Raw genomic sequence first — 17955 nt, 5'->3', positions numbered from 1 at the left:
AAGCTCTACTTAAAAATATTGTCAATAGTTATGTTTAATAAACACAACTATTTACAATCTATACAAGTTACAAGTCTATACATCAAAGTTGAAAAATTTTGACAGAAAAGATATTTGCAACATATATAACCAATAAAGGATTAGTTTGAGGGCATATGCAAAAATCTTAAAAATAAAATATAACACCCAAGAGAAAAATGGGCAAAGAATATGAAGAGGAAAAGTCACAGATGAGAACACCCGAATGACTAATAAATATATTAAAAGATGACAAACATTAGGAAATGCAAATCAAAACAAGATACCATTGTCTCCCATCAGACTGGCAAAAAAAAAAACCTAACAGCAAATGTTAGTAAGATGTGGAGAAATGGTGGAGTGTTAACTTGGTACAGCCACTTTGTAGAACATTCTGGCAATACCTAGTAGAGTGAAAATGTACATGTGCTCTGATCCACTTGTAGGTACATACCCTAAAGAAACAGTCACACCACTTTAGACACGTATAAAGATCTTAACTGTGGCATGGTTGTAATGGAAAAAAATAATGGCCTTAGAAATGTATCACTAGGGGAACTGGATGCATTAAATATGATTGATTCATGTGGGTGAATACAATAAAGCAGTCAGAAAATGGACAATTTATATTAGCATCAATAAATCAGTAACAATGTTGAGTGGAAAAAGCAGCATACGTACAATATACCATTATAAGTTAATTAAGTTTACAAAACTATATTTATTTTTAGATATAGATAATAACGGAGAAGGACTTAAACGATATAGATCAAATTTACTAGAAATATTGCCTAAGCGTTGCGGGAAAGAGAATGGGACTGGAGACAGGGTCAAGGGATACTGCAACTTCATTTAAATTAAATGCCATTTTTTTTTAACATGATAAACATTTTTTTCAAGTGAAAATGACAAATGTTAACGATCATTTCTAAGTAGCAAGAATACAAATATTCTCCATATGTCTCTGTATTTTAAAAATAAAATAGAGAAAAAGATAATCACATTAAAAAGAAGAAGTACAGGGCTGCTGAGAAAGGAACAGGGACCAAGTGCTCAGTGGGTCTGGGATTTCCTCCTGCGGTAGTAAGAATGTTTGCAAGTGGACAGAGGTGATGCTTGCACAGAGGCTGGAATGCATGAAGTCCACTGAACTGCTAACTGTAAAACAGTTAATTTTAGGTTATGTGAATTTTACCTTGAAAAAAAAAGAAAGAAATGGTACATTTTTAGAGTCAATTCAAGAACAAAAATTCCTTTTAAGCAAGTAGTTATGTCTTTGGCCACAGTCCAGAGGTTAATTTTCAGAAATTCTATCTTTTAAGGGATCACTCAAAGACATGAATTGACTTACACACAGAAGTTAATCTTTAAAAGTATGTGACAGTGAAGATCTCCTAAGGTTGTACTGACCCCCAAACAGTTATATTAATAAAGAAAATAGATATTGAGTTAGCTTGGACGCTTCAGAAAAACCAACCAACTAACCCAGATTTAGTTATGAGAATAAAAGAAGAAGGGTATGAGTGGAGTGGGGCTTAAAAATGTTAGCTTTTTTGGGGGGCCAGCTTGGTGGCACAACGGTTAAATTGACGTGCTCCGCTTCAGCAGCCTGGGGTTTGCCAGTTCGGATCCCAGGTGCAGACCTACACACTGCTTATCAAGCCATGCTGTGGCAGGCATCCCATGTATAAAGCAGAGGAAGATGGGAACGAATGTTAGCTCAGGGCCAGTCTTCCTCAGCAAAAAGAGGAGGATTGGCAGCAGACGTTAGCTCAGGGCTAATCTTCCTCAAAAAAAAAAAAAAAAATATATATATATATATATATATATTAGATTTTTTTGACTAGTCTCTAAGAAGTATTTGGTGTTCATTTGAACTTTTCTGTAGCTTTGCAGTTTTTGAAAATAACAGATAAGTCTTAAAAAAAAAAAAAGTAACCAGGTAATAATCAAGGAAGAGAATCAGATTTTTGCATAAAGGTCCTAAATTCAGCCTGGCCGACAGATTCAGCAGTCTGACCTTCCAAATAGTTTTTTGTAAAATCAATTCAGTGTACTTTTTTTAACGGCAGGGTCAACTTCTAACTCCCAAATACATTTTTTTCATTTGTTCCTCTAAGTTTGAAATTTAAGCTTGAAACTCCTTTAACAGGGAGTAAAATATTTTATTCCTAAAAATCCATGGAACAGGTAACACACTGAGGAAATCATATCAAGGTGTAACAACATGATCAGTGCTTTGCATTTTGTATAATCTTTCCCTCATATCTTCATCTATGTTGTCCTTCACAAAAATCCTGTGACAGAACTTTTTATCATCAAAAATTAAAGTTCAGAGAGGGTGAGTGATTTGCCCAAAGATACACAGCTACTAAGTGGCACAACTTAATCCAAGTTTTCTGATTCTAAATACTATATTTTCTTTTATATATTGCACTGTTTCACCAACAATACATACAATTTGCTGAATGGCTCGTATATACACACTTATACTTATTTTTTGAAACTGTGAAGGAATTAAGGCAGATTTTATCTTTCTCATTTTATAAATAAGGCACAGAGGTTAAGTGACTTTCTCAGGGTCACACAGCTACAAAGTAGGACTACAAGATCTGTGTGGATAGGAGAAGACTATTGGGTAACCTAAGGAGGTGCTGCTAACCCACACTGCCTCAAAATGGACACAGGTCAGTTAAGTAACTGACCATTTATAAAACACTTTAATGTAGATAGACAGCTAGACAGAGAGAGAGAGAGAGAGAGAGAGAGCGAGATCGCGCGCGCGCGCGAGAGAGACCATCTCCACACAGGAAAAAAAGACAAAAGGTTGCTGATTTTACAATTTTGGGGCCCCAGCATAATTATAGTAGAAAAAAGACAGCATAATGAATAAAAACCAATCAAACAATTCAATATGGGAGTGTGTAGTAAAAATATGTTGAAAACATACCCATTTTGAGGTCCTCCATCATTTATCACATTTAAGTGAGATAATTGCTTTTTCAAGTGGAGTTTGTAACTTGCATTAATTCTTAAAAATAACATCTGGAAAAGAAATAAAACTTATTTTCTTAAAGCTCTACTGAAATAGAAAACATGTCTGAGCTATCAATATCAAATCAATATTATTTTGAAAAAATATTTTTAAAAAAACCTTTGCTTTGGCATATACTTTAAAAATGCTCCTCTGAAGTATTTAATTGCTATTTCAGTATAGCTTTCCTCCCTAGTGGGATAAAAGCTCTTTTTCCTCTTTTCAGTAGTACTTCTTTTAATGATATGACTTACTTCTAACTTTCTGCCCCTTAGAAGAACTCCTCTGGGATATAGGCAGGATCAACTGTGACAGGTAAAAATAATAAAAAGAAATAGAGAATTCTGCAATATATTAACTAGGAACTTGACAGAAAAAAACAAAAAAGTCACAATGGTAGAGGCAAAGATATCTTCATCCTTCTAAACTGATAAAATTACTTGAAAGTATTTTACTGCTCTCACATACAGATTTTTAATGCAATGGCCCAATACTTCTTTGGGAAATACCTGACCTGAAGTTATATACAATTAATCTACGGAAACAATTTTGTAGAATAACATATATTTTCTATGGGAAAAAATATATATACAGTCATCTATGGAATGTTTTGTGGAATTACTGGTATTCTAGTGACTATATAGACATAAAATCTATAATTTTTGCTCAGCTTTGACAAGAGTTCCCTTTAAATTATGATGATGAAATAACCTGTATGCCCAGCTCCCTGACCTGGCTAAGCCTTACTCTAGAATTAGAACTCACATGGCAAATTCAAAAGGTCAGAATGTCACAGGTTGGGGATCTTACATGTGGAACAGAAAGGATGCCTTGGCTAGGAAGAAATGAGTATCAAAAGAGACCCTGGTCGATACTCCACATCAATGGCTCCTCCTCAGTCCTCAGTGAGCTCCAAAGAAGTTGGATGATATGTAATCATGAGGTAAGTATGATTAATGAAAACCCAGGGAAGCATGAAGAAAAATGGTAGTAGCTAGCATACGATGGAAGTCTGAGGTGGCACTGAGGTGGGAAAGGAGACCAGCAGCAGCAAGAGTAGGCAAGAGACACTAAGAAAGCTACGCGTACTCAGCTCCCAGAGACCATTTCCATGCACTCAACCAATTAGAGACAATCTGAAATAACAAGCTTGTCTGAACAGCAAAACTTCCAGTGAAAGTTAAGTTCATTAGTCATACAACAACCAGGCTTTTATTGTAACATGTATCATGCTACAACTTGGCTTGAATAGGATCACCTGGTATAAACGGAATAAGCCAAGGTGGTAAAGAAGACTGGGAAAAAAGGAATACTGGCACCTTTAAAGTACCAGGAGAGGGAGATGAGGGAGGTGGGGGGCAGAAGTGTCACTGAGGAGTGAAGAGAATGCTGTGATAATTCTTTTATAGACGAAGACAGTAGTGACAGGGGCATACTTCATAGGTAAAAGGTGCCAAAGACTACCCATTTTGCTATTTTTCCTGTTTTGTGCCTACTACATCACTTATGCTGATCTAACATATTAATGATAAGGCACACTAAATTACTTTATGTGTCATCTCATTGTCATTAACTCCATTACTAATTCCTCCTCTAACCAATTTGGATTATAATCACAGTGAGTAACTGATTTTACTATTCATTGATAAACGCCAACTCTGATTTTCAAACTAATAATGTAATGAAGGATGTAAGTAGAATCTGGGATCTCTGATACTCAATGGACAAATGGAGACTACTTTTTAGAACTGCTGACGATACAGCAAAGCTACTATTGCTCTGGCCTGTCAGAGCAAAGGCACTTTGAAATCAGAAATTTTTATCCATGTTCCACAAGTAAATAAACCAAAAAAACCAATAAAAATCATCTTGGAATATGAACTAAGCTTAACTGTGCCAAAGATATGTAAAAACACTCCAATTCTGCATGCATATTATAAGCTATATATAAACAAGTAGTTTTAGGAATTACTACTCACTTGCGTTTGTTCTTCTGGAAGGAGATCAAATATAGCTTCATGCATTTTTGCCATTTGCTTACAAATATTCCTGAAACAGGCAGAAGGAACGGGAGCTTTCACCTCATACTGGCAGGGAAAAATAATGAGAATTACGTTCATGTCCTCTGGATTGCACATCCCCACGAAGACATGTGTTTTCTGCCCCTACACATCTAACTCTGATATAGTGCTCAAGCTTACACTTAAACTGTGATCTGTGCTACTCGTGCAAATCTCAATAACTTTTCATTAAATATCCTAACCTACTTTGAGAGAGCCAGCATAACTTAGTCTCTAAGAACATAGGCTGGCTCCCTTCTTAAAATGGACTGCTTGGGTTCAAAACCCAGCTCTTCCAATTCTTAGCCATGTGGTGTTGGACAAGTTACCTCATTTCTCTACATCTCAAAGGGCTTGCTGTAAAGATTTTAAAAGATGGCTCATAAAAACATAAAACAGTGCTTGATACAAAGAAGTGCTCAAAAAATGTTGGCTACTAATCTAGCTCAACATACAATGGTGAATCATTTAGGTAGGCCCTCTACATTAAAATATAATTTTTTAAACATGATTTTAAGAACGTGTCAACGTGATCATATCTGACATCAATATAATTCTCATAGAATTAAAATGTTCTTTTTCCTTTGTAGGTGGGCCAGTATAGTAATCATATTTACCCTAAGGTTAGGGAAGACTTTTTCAGCAACAATTTATACTGAAATTTTAAACTTAGGTACATTCATTTTACTATTCTTACATCTAGAAAAAAATACTGATATGATTTAGATAATCATCTTTTGGCACACATTTTAGAATTCACAGCTTAAGTTATAAATCGTTTTTATTTACAAGACAAATTTGCGCTAAGTAATTATATTTTAAATGTACTAATCTTATAAAGTTTATTAAAATGATAAGTTCCAATACACTGCTGTAGCAGAACCATGTAGAAGTCACCATGTGACTGGACCAAGGTAAGCAAAGTTGTGACCACCCAAGGGTTTGTCTCTCTTCAGCCTAGAAATATATCAAACACCCCCTTATCTTTTTTATTAATAACAACTTTAAGATATAATTCACACACCATAAAATTCACCCTTTTAAAGTGTACAATTAACTGGTTTTAGTAAACTCATACAATGGTTATCGCCAATAATTTCCGAACATTTTCATCAGCCCAAAAGAAACCCCATACCCATTAATAGTATCATTAATACTGTTCCCATCTGCCCCTGGCAACCACTAGTCTCTATAAATGGAATTATATAATAGGTGGCTTTTTGTAACTGGCTTCTTCTGCTTAGCATAATGCTTTCAAGGTTCCTCCATGTTGTAACATGGAAAAAGTACTTCATCCTTTTTATGGCTGCATGATATTCCGTTGTATGAATATACCATAGTTTATCCAATCAACAATTGACAGACATTTGGGTTATTTCCACTTTTTGGCTAGGAAGAATAATAATGCTATGAACATTCATGTACAAGGTTTTGTGTGGACATATGTTTTTGATTCTCTTGGGTATATACCTAGAAGTGGAATTACTGGGTCATATAGTAACTCCATGTTTAACCTTTTGAGGAAATGCCAAAATGTTTTCCAAAATGGCTGTACCACTTCACAATCCCACCCAGCGGTGTATGAGATTTCTCCATATCCTCACCAACACTTGTTATTGTCTGTCTTTTTTATTTTAGCCATCCTAGTGGGTATGAAGGGTATCTCATTATAGTAACATCCCCTTAACAACCCCCTGTACTGAGTTGAATAGTATCCCCCCAAATTCATGTCCACTTGGAACCTCATGAGGTCAAAACAGATTAGAGTGGGCCCTAAATCCACTGACTGGTATCTTTATAAAAGAAAGGAGAAGGAAATTTAGACACAGAGATACACAGAGGGAAGATGTCCAGATGAAGACAGAGACAGAGATTAGAGTGATGTATCTGCAACCCAAGGAATGCCAACAACTGACAGCAGGTACCAGAGCTGGAAAGAGTCAGGGTAGGATTCTTCACCAGAGCCTTCAGAGAGAGCATGGCCTGGTGAAACCTTGAGTTAGGACTTCTAGCCTCCAGAACTATGAGGGAATGAATTTCTGTTGTTTTAAGCCACTCGCTGTCTAGTAATTTGTTATGGCAGCCCCAAGAAATTAGTACACCCCCAAAACCTTCCTTCACCTACTTTCCCTAAAGATACTGTTCTCTCCATCTTATCTTCACTGTCACATTTCTTTAGTCACCCAAATTTGATACTGTTATTTCTTTATTCTCAACCCTTAAAATTTGGTTCTTGCCACTACCTAAACCACTTTCCCCTAATAATCTTCTGAAATTTCTCTCTAGAAAAATCACTAAAGACATCCTAATTTCCAAATTTAGTAACTTTTCTAGTTCCCCTTACTCATTGCTCTGCAGTATTTCACACACGCACACTTGAAACATTATCCTGGTGTAGCACAATGCTTTCCTGGTTCCTCCTCTGCTAACCTTTCTCTTCTTCTGTCCCCTAAGTGCAAAGCTTCTTTAACGTTAATCCCCCCTCATCTTCTCTTTTCTCTCTTATCAACCTCATTCAGTCTTAGGACTTCTAACACACCTCTAGTCCTGAGCCACTTTACTGAGTTTAAGTCACACATTTCGTAGATGTTCCACTCCATAACTGAGTTCACAAGAGCTTTCCCAAACTTGCTCCTCTTACCTGTTTCAATTACTATCTCTAGTATTACAATCCTCCTGGTCACACAGACTTGAAATCTACTACTCAAGTTTTTTTTCCTCCTTTCCCTTGTTGCCTTGTACTGAATCAGTGACGAAGTCCCATCAAATGTACTTTCAAATTATTTTGCACCTTAGCACTCTAAATCAAAGTTTCTCAACCTCTACACTACTGACATTTTGGGCTAGATAATTCTTTGTTGCAGGGGCTGTCCTGTGTATTGTAGGATGTTCTGCAGCATCCTTGGCCTCTACTCGCTAGTTACCAGCATCACCCCACTCCCCAAACTGTGACAACCAAAAACGTTCCCAACATTTCTGAATGTTCTCTGGGGGACGAAATTGTCTCAGTTGAGAACACTGCCCTAGGTGAAGTCTTCAATACTTCTCACCTGAAAAAATGTCATAGCATTTTAAGGAGTCCAGATATTAGTACAACATACATTTAATAAAACTGCCTGGCACATAGTAAGTTCTGAATAAATATTTTCTTGGATGTGTGTATGTGCACATACGTGTGCATATACGTAAGTACATATGTATGTGTATGCTTGAATGAAATTTCAGATACTATACTAGCTGGAGTGTACAAAGATGAATCAGAGACAGTCCCTTTGGGGCAGTGACTGTCTAAAAGCTGGTTAGTATTCCAGAAAATGGACACTGCATGTTATAGGAACACAGGTAAAGGACACTTAGGCCACAGCAGAGATGGCTTCCTGAGCAGCACACTTGGGCTGCTGAGTCTTCAAAGGAAAAAAATTAAGTGAAAGTATTCCAAATAGAGGACATACCATATCACCTCAAATCCATTCTACATACTATCTGATTAATCCTTCCAAAGTGCAATCATAATCACGTGATTCATTAGTTTAAAAACTTTTGGGTTCTTCTCCTGTTTAAAATTTAGAAAGCTACAGAGAATGTTGCTACTACCTTAACTACAAGAAAAAACTAGAACAATTTATAAAATCATAACTTTTCTTGAACCCATCAGAGAACAGAGGTCACAGGAACCAAGGAAACTAATTTCAAAGAGTGACAAGGCCCTCTGAGGAGAGATGGGACACAAGAACTGTCTCACTTTCGGCAGAGTATAGGAAGAAGAGGTGAACGCCATAGAAGCAAAGAAGAAGAAAACAACTAACATTTTAACAAATTCCCAAAGGCCAAATGTGGACCAGCACATGTTTAGAATAAGTGAGAACCCTAGCCATAAAGGCAGTTTGCGCTTGCTCACAAGCTCTCTATGGGCCTCCAGGAGGTGCTCACAAGCAACACTAGGGTCAGGGCAGGAAACCACAGAAAGTCACTTTCAGTAGCACAGGCAAGCAGGAGGTGACTGGCTGCCCCTAGGGAAAAAGAGTAAATGCCACCCACTTCCCCAAACCCTCCTCTTGTACAGAGGAAAAGTATGAAGTCACTGAGAAGTGGCACCAGACTTTTTCATCCCTGGGCCCACTGTGTGAGCGGTAGAAGCAAATCATGGCTGCTCCTGAGAGAAGGACAAAAACACCTTAAGCCCAGGATCATATACCAATCAAAGCACAGGTTGACTTCCACTGGAGGAGGAACAGGAACACTGAAAGGCTCTACATCCAAGGACTCACCTTACCTCATTTCAAGAATTATAATAATGCTACAGTAGTTAAGACAGTGTGGTACTGCTGTAAAGATCAATGAAATGGAAAAAAGTCCAAAAATAGACCCACACAAAAACAGTCGACTGATTTCCTACAAAGGTGCCAATGGAGAAAGGATAGTCTTTTCAACAAAAGGTACTGGAACTACCCAAAAAAATGAACACTGACTCATACTTTGCACTATATACAAAAATTAACTAGAATTGGATCATAGACTTATATTTATAAAACCTAAAACAATAAAACTTCTGGAAGGAAACACTGGAAAATATCTATGTATTGGATTATACAAACATTTCTTAGGAGAAGAATCATGAACAATAAAAGAAAAAATGATAAGCTGTAGTTCATCAAAATTAAAAACTGCTCTCTGCAAGACATTGTTAAGAAAATGAAAAGAAAACCCACAGATTGTGAGAAAACACTTAAAAAACACATTGATAAAGGACTTGTATCCAAGATATATAAAGAACTTTCACAAGTCAATAATAAGAAAACATAATTTTTAAAAATGAGTAAAATTTTGAACAATTTACCAAAGAAAATATATGGATGGCAAACTAACACATGAAAAGATGCTCAACACATTAGTATTATGTAAATTAAAACCACAGTGAGCTATTACTCACTTACTTACTAGAGGACTAACAAAAAACAGACAGACAATAGAAAGTTCTGGTAAAGCTGAACAGCACCTAGGAATCTTATACATCAAAGTAGGAAGGCAAAATGGTACAATCACTTTGGAAAATAATTTGTCAGTTTTTAATAAAGTTTAACGTTTCTATACAACCATCAATCTATTCCACGGTATTTACACAAAAGAAATGAAAACATATGCCCACACAAACACGTGCACATGAATGTTTATATCAGCATTATTGAAAACAGCCAAAAACCAGAGACAGCTCAAAAGTCTACCAACTGTTGAAGGGATAGTGCTTCATCGATACAACGGATATTGCTCTATATTACAAAGAAACAAACCATTAGCACACACTAGAACATCCATGAATTTCAAAAGCATTACGCTAAATCAAAAGAGCCTGGGACAACAGGCTATATTCTGTATAATTCCATTTATAGGACATTCTGGAAAAGGTAATACTATATGGACAAAAATCAGATCAGTGTTAGTCAAGGTTTGGGGATGTGGGGAGAGGACTGACTGTAAATGTGTCCAAGAGAATGTTTAACAGCGATGGCACTCTTCTGTATCTGGATTGCCGTAGTTCCACTACTGTGTAACATTTGTCAAAATCATCAAACTACATCCTTAGAAGGACTGAATTTTACTGAATGTAAATTATACCTACATAAGTCTGACTTAAATTGCTTAGCTTTCCACTGGTAGTCCAAGCTGTCCGCTATTTTTCCAACGTATCTCCCACTCCTGGATTCACCCACCCTAATACATCAGCTAAATGGAATTATTCACCTTTGTTATTATTAACAACAACAGCAAAAGCATTAACAGTTGACATTTACTGGATAGTGCTACAGTCAGACACATGATAAAAGAAAAACACTCCACATATATAATCTCATTAATCCTCATGACAACCTATGAGGCTCTATTATTATCCCCATTTAGAAATAGAAACTGAAGCTTAAGGAGATGAATAATTTGCCCAAGGTCCTTCAATGGCTAATACGTGACAAACATGGAATTTGAGCTTAGGTCTATCTGACTCCAAAAGCCTGACACTAAACTTCCTTCTTATGATTCCTACCAACATGTCTGTTCATGCTGTCACCTCACAGTATCTCTTCACTTAAACTTCATTTGCTCTAATCATGCATATCTTTAAAAGCAAAACTTATATGCATGCCTCACCCAGAAAGCTTTCTTAGATTTCCCTCCCAGGCTGGCAACCATCTCTTCCAAAGCATTAAAAGCTCCAATAGCACTAAATTGATTCCTTACTTACGACACCTTACATATTCTACCTCTTGGTATAGTTATTGACAAAATTTTCCTACTAAATATTTTACCATTTGAGGACAAGATGGAAGGCTTCACTCTTGTGTAACTCCGTTACCTAACGCAATTTAACTTAATGAATGAATGGTGCGTGGGCCATTAGTCTAGCCAGGAGTACAATTAGATGTTAATGTTTCATTCTACCCAAGCAATGGTACCATATTATTAGCTTCTTAGAATTAGCCTATATTATATTACTGTGTTATCTTTCTTTCTCCAAATTAAATTTTCAGATAAAAAAACGAAGAGCTAAAAACTGACAAGCTAACCCAAACCAAACACTGTCTGCTACTTTTGGTACGAATTAAAAACAGGGCCAAACTCCTGGGCAACCTACGAAAGCAAATAGGACAGGAAGTGGCAAGGAGAGACTTGTTAGTACAGGGAGAATGTCACATGTCAGGGTAACAGGAGAACTCATCAGTGGGGAAGGTAATAGAGAAAACATTAAATTGCAAAAGTCTAGGCACATTCTTGACATTGAAAAAAAAAAATTTAAAAGTGGGGGGAGTGTTTGAGGTTTATAAAAGACTTAAGAGACCTAACAACCAAACGCAATATATAGGCCATGTAGAAGCCTTTGTTCAAACCAGTTATTATAAAAAGACATTTTGGATAGGTCATTTCAAAAAGGGCTTGTCGGACCAAAACCAGCTCTTAATGCTGTGACCAAAACCTGAAGTTCTCCATAGGATATAACAGTCACTCAATAGTGCTATGTTTTCCTGAGGAAATATAAGGTTTAGCTGCTTATATCCATGACAGGTGGTGTGGGAAAGTGAATAAAATGTCTCTCAAGTTTAAAAAATACATATCTATATAAAAAAGACATTTTGAGACAACTGATAAGTTTCAAATAGGAATAGGTGTTGGATGATATTAAGGAATTATTGTTAATTTTCTTGGGGGTGATATGATAGTGTGATTATATAGGAAAATCTCCTTAGTTTTTAGAAATACACACAATTATTTAGGGATAAAATATCAAAATACCTCAAAATTATTATAAAATATTTTAGCAAAAAAAGCAAATAATAATGACTGTTAAATATAGGAGATAAACATACGGGAAGCTCATTAAATAATTCTGTTTATCTTTCAGTGCCAAAAAAAAGAAAAGCATAAAGTGAGTTGTCACAGGAAAGGCGAGCCACATCCCAATTCTTGTTCAAAATCTCTGTATGACCAAACTGATCGAATAAAATCAGGCTTTTAAGAGTCCTGGTACTTTTTTGGTTTTGCTTCATTATATTCCACAGCGTATTACTAGTTCCACTATTCAACATTTACTGTATTCTACATTGTTAGGTGTTTATAGTCTTCTGCCATGTTAGATGGTACACTTCGTGAGGGCAGTCACAACGTATTGTTTCTGACTTATGGTACACAGAAGAATGCCGTGTATCAAAAAGAAAACTGGTGGAATAGAAGTGCTTTTGAATTTAGCCTGTACTTGGCAATCATGAAGAAAACAAAGAATTTCTAAACAACAGTAATTTTTCTCCACACAAAACTAGAAACTAATTTAACAGGCATAGTATAATATAGGTATGTTTGCACATAACTATAAATTCCTTAAGCTTCTTAAAAGAGAAGCATAAAACTTCTTTGTTATCTATCAACTACACCAGAGATTCTCAAAATGTAATCTGGGGACACCTGGGAGTCAGACTCTTTCCAGGAATCTGCGAGGTAAAAATCATTTCCATAATAATACTAAGATGTTACTATCTTTTTCACTCTCATTCTCTCATGGTTGAATAGTGGGGATTTTTAGATAACTTGTCATGATATCATTCTGAAGGCTAATGGAATGTGTTTGTGTATTCTTGTGTTTTAAATTTTTATTAGTTTTAATTTCTAATATGGAACTTACTGATTAGTGCAATTTGCATAAACAAAGCTCTTTGGGGCCCTCGATTATTTTTAAGAATGTAAAGTGGTCCTGTGACCAAAAATTTGGAGAACTATGAAAGAAACACAATCTTATTTTCCAAGCACTGCTTTCTCACTGTCACCTTCAAAGGTTTAGGCACATGTCTGTGGGCGTGAATGGGCACCATTCTATTGTGCCCTTTCATGATTTTTGCCTGCTGCTCCTGCCACCTCAGAATCTAAAGGATCCAAGTAGAAGGAAAAGCCTATCAAAGTGTCTTGCATTATAAGATTACTCTAAACATGCTCTTGGCCAAAAAGTATCAACTAAATAACTTTAAAACTTTCAAGTTGTGAAATTTCCGCTTTCTCTCTAAGACTTATTGAAGAAGTTAGGAAAAGGAAAGAGTGAGGGATAGGGTAAAAGTGACTGGGGCTGATTAAGTGACATTTTCTGAAGATATCCTCCCAGTGTAATTGAGAATCCTTTGGAAAACATTGCTTCTCTTAATGACTTATTGGGAATGAGAAGCAAACAAGAAATGAATATTGAAATTGACTATCTATGAGGAAAATTATTAGTACAGCACCTCAGACTCTGCCTTTTTAGTCTGAAAAATAAAGTGACATACTTTATCACAAATAATTTATTTACTTTTTTCTCCATTTTGATCTTTGTTCTTTCTGTCTCTGGAAGGCCTTCAGACTAAAATTGGTTTTGAAGAAGGTATATATTTGTCAATGCAGCTAATATAAAATTACTTTTGTATAGGATTTCTATCATCCTTGAAATTATCTCCCTCCCTCCATCCCTTAAAGAGATGAATATCAATTACTTGGGCATTCTGAATATTTTATTGAGTTTTTTCCCTAAATCGTGAAGAATTTGATTTCTTAGGCAATTGTGAAAGTCACAATACTTTTAAGCAAAGCTCAATAATTTCCATAAATCATTACCTTAGATAATAGCTTGTCAAATAAGTTATCCATTATCGCTACAAGCTTAGCTGATATTTCAGCTATGTGGTCATGGTAGTCCTGTAATGAGAAATAATGTTATATTTTAAAGTCCCTGAGACATACCTAAAAAATACCTAACAATTAAGGAATTAAATTTATGAAACTCCAGTAGAAAATATATGGAAAAGTACCTTAGTGATATGATCAAAATGCCTAAGCATGCTATATTGCTTAGGTTGTAGTCGAGCTTCAAAATGAGCCCGGATCACAGGAATGTAGTGCACAATTAACTGCAAACAGCGTGAAGAAAGAGCTGAAGATCCAGGCAGTGAATTTATTATGGAGAAACAAAAAAGGATATTAGTTAACTTTAATTACATATCAAATTAAGCAAAATATGTCAATTTTATACAGACCCCAGTTATTTCATAAATGAAGAATATAGTGGCAGAAAACAACATATTTCATTTTGTGTAGGAAAATCATTTGGTACTGAATAATGTAAGGAACAGACTGCTTTTTCCAATGGACTCAAGTTGTGAGTATTATTGGCACGAGTAAGCTAATGGGACAACTGATTCTCTTCTGATATTCTGATACCTTTCACTCCCAAGTACTTCATACATTATTACATCTTAACACTTTCTATAGTGGTCAAACTTCCAAATAACTTCTATTTGTTGGAGTGGAAATTTCTTATAACATTTCTCCACAAGTTAATTTTTCAATTACGGTAATACAGAAAAGAGTGAAGTAGCATTTGCTACTTTTGGAGCCTTGGGTTAAAGCCAAAAAAAATCAAGTATAATAAAAACACAATGAGTATAGTAACATCATTGTAACATCTCAGCAGGTGAATTAAATGCAATAATCCATACCCAAATTTTTTGTAGTTATTGTTTTTAGTCCAACAACTTGCAGTGCACCAGCTCCAAGAACTAACTGGCAACTTCTTGAATTGAAGTACTAACAAAGGAAGGAGAAAAACAACAATGACAATTTATTTAAAATTATTGTTTATATGCTGGCGATGGGTTAACAGTTCTAAAAATACATTCTTCTTTCCTCCCATTCAAGGATCAAATGAATTTTCTGGTAGGAGCAATTAGAATCTATTCACATAATGATAAAAAAGGGGGAGAAGGGTGTTTCTAAATGATATTTACTGTCTGGCAGGAAAAAAGTTGAGAAATTCTAAAAACAATTTGTTTAGAAATTAATCTTTAATTTGCATTCACAAAACTAGTTCAGTTTAAGTCATTCTTATCGGACAGTCCCATTTTCAAAAGGGCAACAAAATCTTTCTGGACTAAAATATGAGAACTCAATCTCGGGGCAGAATTAATTGATAGATTAGACATTTTTAAAAAATAAAGCCTTTTCTTTATGCGAGCAGTTAAAAATATTTGTTAATAAGAAATGGCTGAATTAAATTAAGAAATAGCTGAATAAAATTATCACATTTTCATTTTACATCAATGGTTCTGAAAAAAATGGTTTAAGAAAAATCTCTAACCTTAGTGAGATGAATTTACTTGTAAAGTTCAGTGAATTCCTTCCATGCACATTTGAAACCAGTCCAGGTTTTTGGACCTAAGTGGCCTCAGTCATGTTCAGCACCTAACGAACAAATCATCTCCTGTCTCCAATGTCATTAACAAGTCTAGGGTGTAATGAGGAATCACTAAATGCAGAGTGAGAAGGAAGCAGGCGGCCTTCTTCCAGTAACATGTTGTGATTCAACCACAATCAAATGTCACAAAATTAATGTCTTAAAGATATTAACCTTGAAATGTCAAAGTTGGAAGTTTAGTCACAACCTAATGAAATACTTCTTCCAACTATTTTTCCGTAACAGAGTGAAATCATACACACCTTCAATAAATCTGACAGACGAGTAAGCATGTCAGTAGTAACAGATGGGATATTATCCACACACTGGCAATATTCAAGGATAATTCTTATCAACAGCAATACAGTTCTATAAGAAAAGAAAGATGATCCAGTAAGCAGTCAGAATAAGAAAAATCAAACTGATTCAGCATATAAAAATCAATACTGATCTTGGTAACTGTTAAATTATGTGTTTTACCTACAAGTGCAGCAGAGCAGGGACTAGCGTGAGGCAAGAGTGATTCCCATGGGGCAAAATTAAGGAGGCTCTCAATTTCAGGGTCATGCAATTGCAGAGTCAGCACGTGCATGACATTGAGAATGAGTTCCTGCTTAAATTTTGTGCTATGAGCACATCACCCTCTGTTTGGCATTCTTATTAAGTAATCTCTTTGATAAGGCAGGTATCCCATCTCTTGGCCAATTCAGAAAGACTGACAAAAAGTCTACCCAGTGTTTCTGATCATAGTAAGCCCTCAGTCATAACTTGAATTAATGAAGGGAACCAAGTCCCAACTTTCTTAGTAAGATGAAAGAGAAACTGTGGCTTCTAAGAACAACGTATCTCTTGAGAAGTTTATTGGTAAGTCACAAAAGGTTCTCCAAAGATGAGAAAGTTATCAGCTCATGAGCAGGACATGTCATAAGTTGAAAAGAGACAGTACTGAGACGTTAAGCAAGACTGAAATTAAGGAGAAAAGAGCAATACATTATAGAACATCTAAGTTCAATGAGATGTTCAGAAATGAGCGATCTATGTAAAATAATGTTTTATAAAAGTCTGAAGGATATCAGGAAGTAGTGATTCAAGAAAGAGAGTGTCTAGCCTTTATAACAGCATAATTGTCAGACCATATATTACTCTCAATGCATACTCCTAGAGTGTGCTTTACTAGGTAGGAGTCAATTGCTTATCTTTTGTAATCTTCTCTCAGAAGATATAATATTGCCCCTTTAAACAGAATTCAATTTTTCAGCAGCAGTCTCTTTGCTTAAAGTGCCAGAAAGCCAGACAGCCAGAAGGGACGATTTCCATCAAGCATGGGAAGAGTAACAAGATAATAGGTAAAGGAGAGAAAGCATTAGATTGAAGGGATGAGATTACTACAGGGAGATTGAAAAAAGTTCTGTCCTGCCAGAAACCGAAAAGAACTCCAGAGGAGAAAAAATGGAAGCTTTGGTTTACAATGGGTATACTTCAGAGTTCTGCATAATATATGTTGGGAAAATGCATCAATTATATGTATGTATATATATATATTTTTTGGTGAGGAAGATTGACAACAGATGTTAGCTCAGGGCCAATCTTCTTCTTTTTGCTTGAGGAAGATTGTCACTGAGCTAACATCTGTGCCAATCTTCCTCTATTTTGTATGTAGGATGCCAGCACAGCATGGCTTGATGAATGGCGTGTAGGTCTGTGCCTGGGATCTGAACCTGCAAGGACTCTGGGACTCTGAAGCGGAGCACACAAACTTAACCACCAGGCCAGCCCCTATTTATATTTTTTGAAGGCTTATTAGATGACAAAAAATAAATAAAATGGTAAGATATGATTCCCACCTTAAAGGAACTCAGAGTATAACCAGGGAGATATATATTATATAAAGAAATAATTCTGATACACTGCAGAAAGTGCCACGATAGAGGCACATAGAGTTACAAGCAGAGGATCATCCATTCTTCCTGGAGGGGATTGCTATTTCAGAAAAGACTAATATGGTGACAAGAAAAAAAGAAGAAAAGTGAAAAAGAATTCTGGTCTAGATACTGGGAACTAGACCTTGATTTTAATTCTGGTTCCATTTGGGTCATTTTCTATTAACCATT

The 17955-nt window shown here is 35.8% G+C and overlaps 1 protein-coding gene and 1 non-coding gene across 13 annotated transcripts in view; one reads left to right on the top strand and one right to left on the bottom strand.

Annotated features, from left to right (window-relative positions):
• The window catches only part of VPS54 (VPS54 subunit of GARP complex), a 106708-nt gene that overhangs the window by 2683 nt on the left and 86070 nt on the right, over nucleotides 1-17955 (bottom strand). For 6 of the 12 annotated variants that reach the window (XM_014836793.3, XM_070512717.1, XM_014836791.3 and 3 more), the window contains 6 exons: nucleotides 16108-16213; nucleotides 15111-15198; nucleotides 14424-14545; nucleotides 14230-14310; nucleotides 5032-5139; nucleotides 2969-3063 (listed from right to left, as the gene is read on the bottom strand). In XM_014836793.3, coding sequence (XP_014692279.1) covers nucleotides 2969-3063; nucleotides 5032-5139; nucleotides 14230-14310; nucleotides 14424-14545; nucleotides 15111-15198; nucleotides 16108-16213 — 600 coding nt within the window. Of the gene's footprint in view, nucleotides 1-2968; nucleotides 3064-3176; nucleotides 3359-5031; nucleotides 5140-14229; nucleotides 14311-14423; nucleotides 14546-15110; nucleotides 15199-15748; nucleotides 15853-16107; nucleotides 16214-17955 lie in introns of those variants that run through there. The other 6 variants (XR_011504266.1, XR_011504267.1, XM_070512718.1 and 3 more) reach the window with 3 other exon arrangements.
• On the top strand, nucleotides 12015-12138 carry LOC123286782 (small nucleolar RNA SNORA25). Its single transcript, XR_006529585.1, has one exon. It is a non-coding gene; the product is annotated as a small nucleolar RNA SNORA25 (small nucleolar RNA).

This window comes from Equus asinus, chromosome 6, assembly GCF_041296235.1.
Source record: "Equus asinus isolate D_3611 breed Donkey chromosome 6, EquAss-T2T_v2, whole genome shotgun sequence".
NCBI lineage: Eukaryota > Metazoa > Chordata > Mammalia > Perissodactyla > Equidae > Equus > Equus asinus.
Note: the sequence above shows the minus strand (reverse complement) of the source record. Positions and strands in the feature narration are given on the sequence as shown.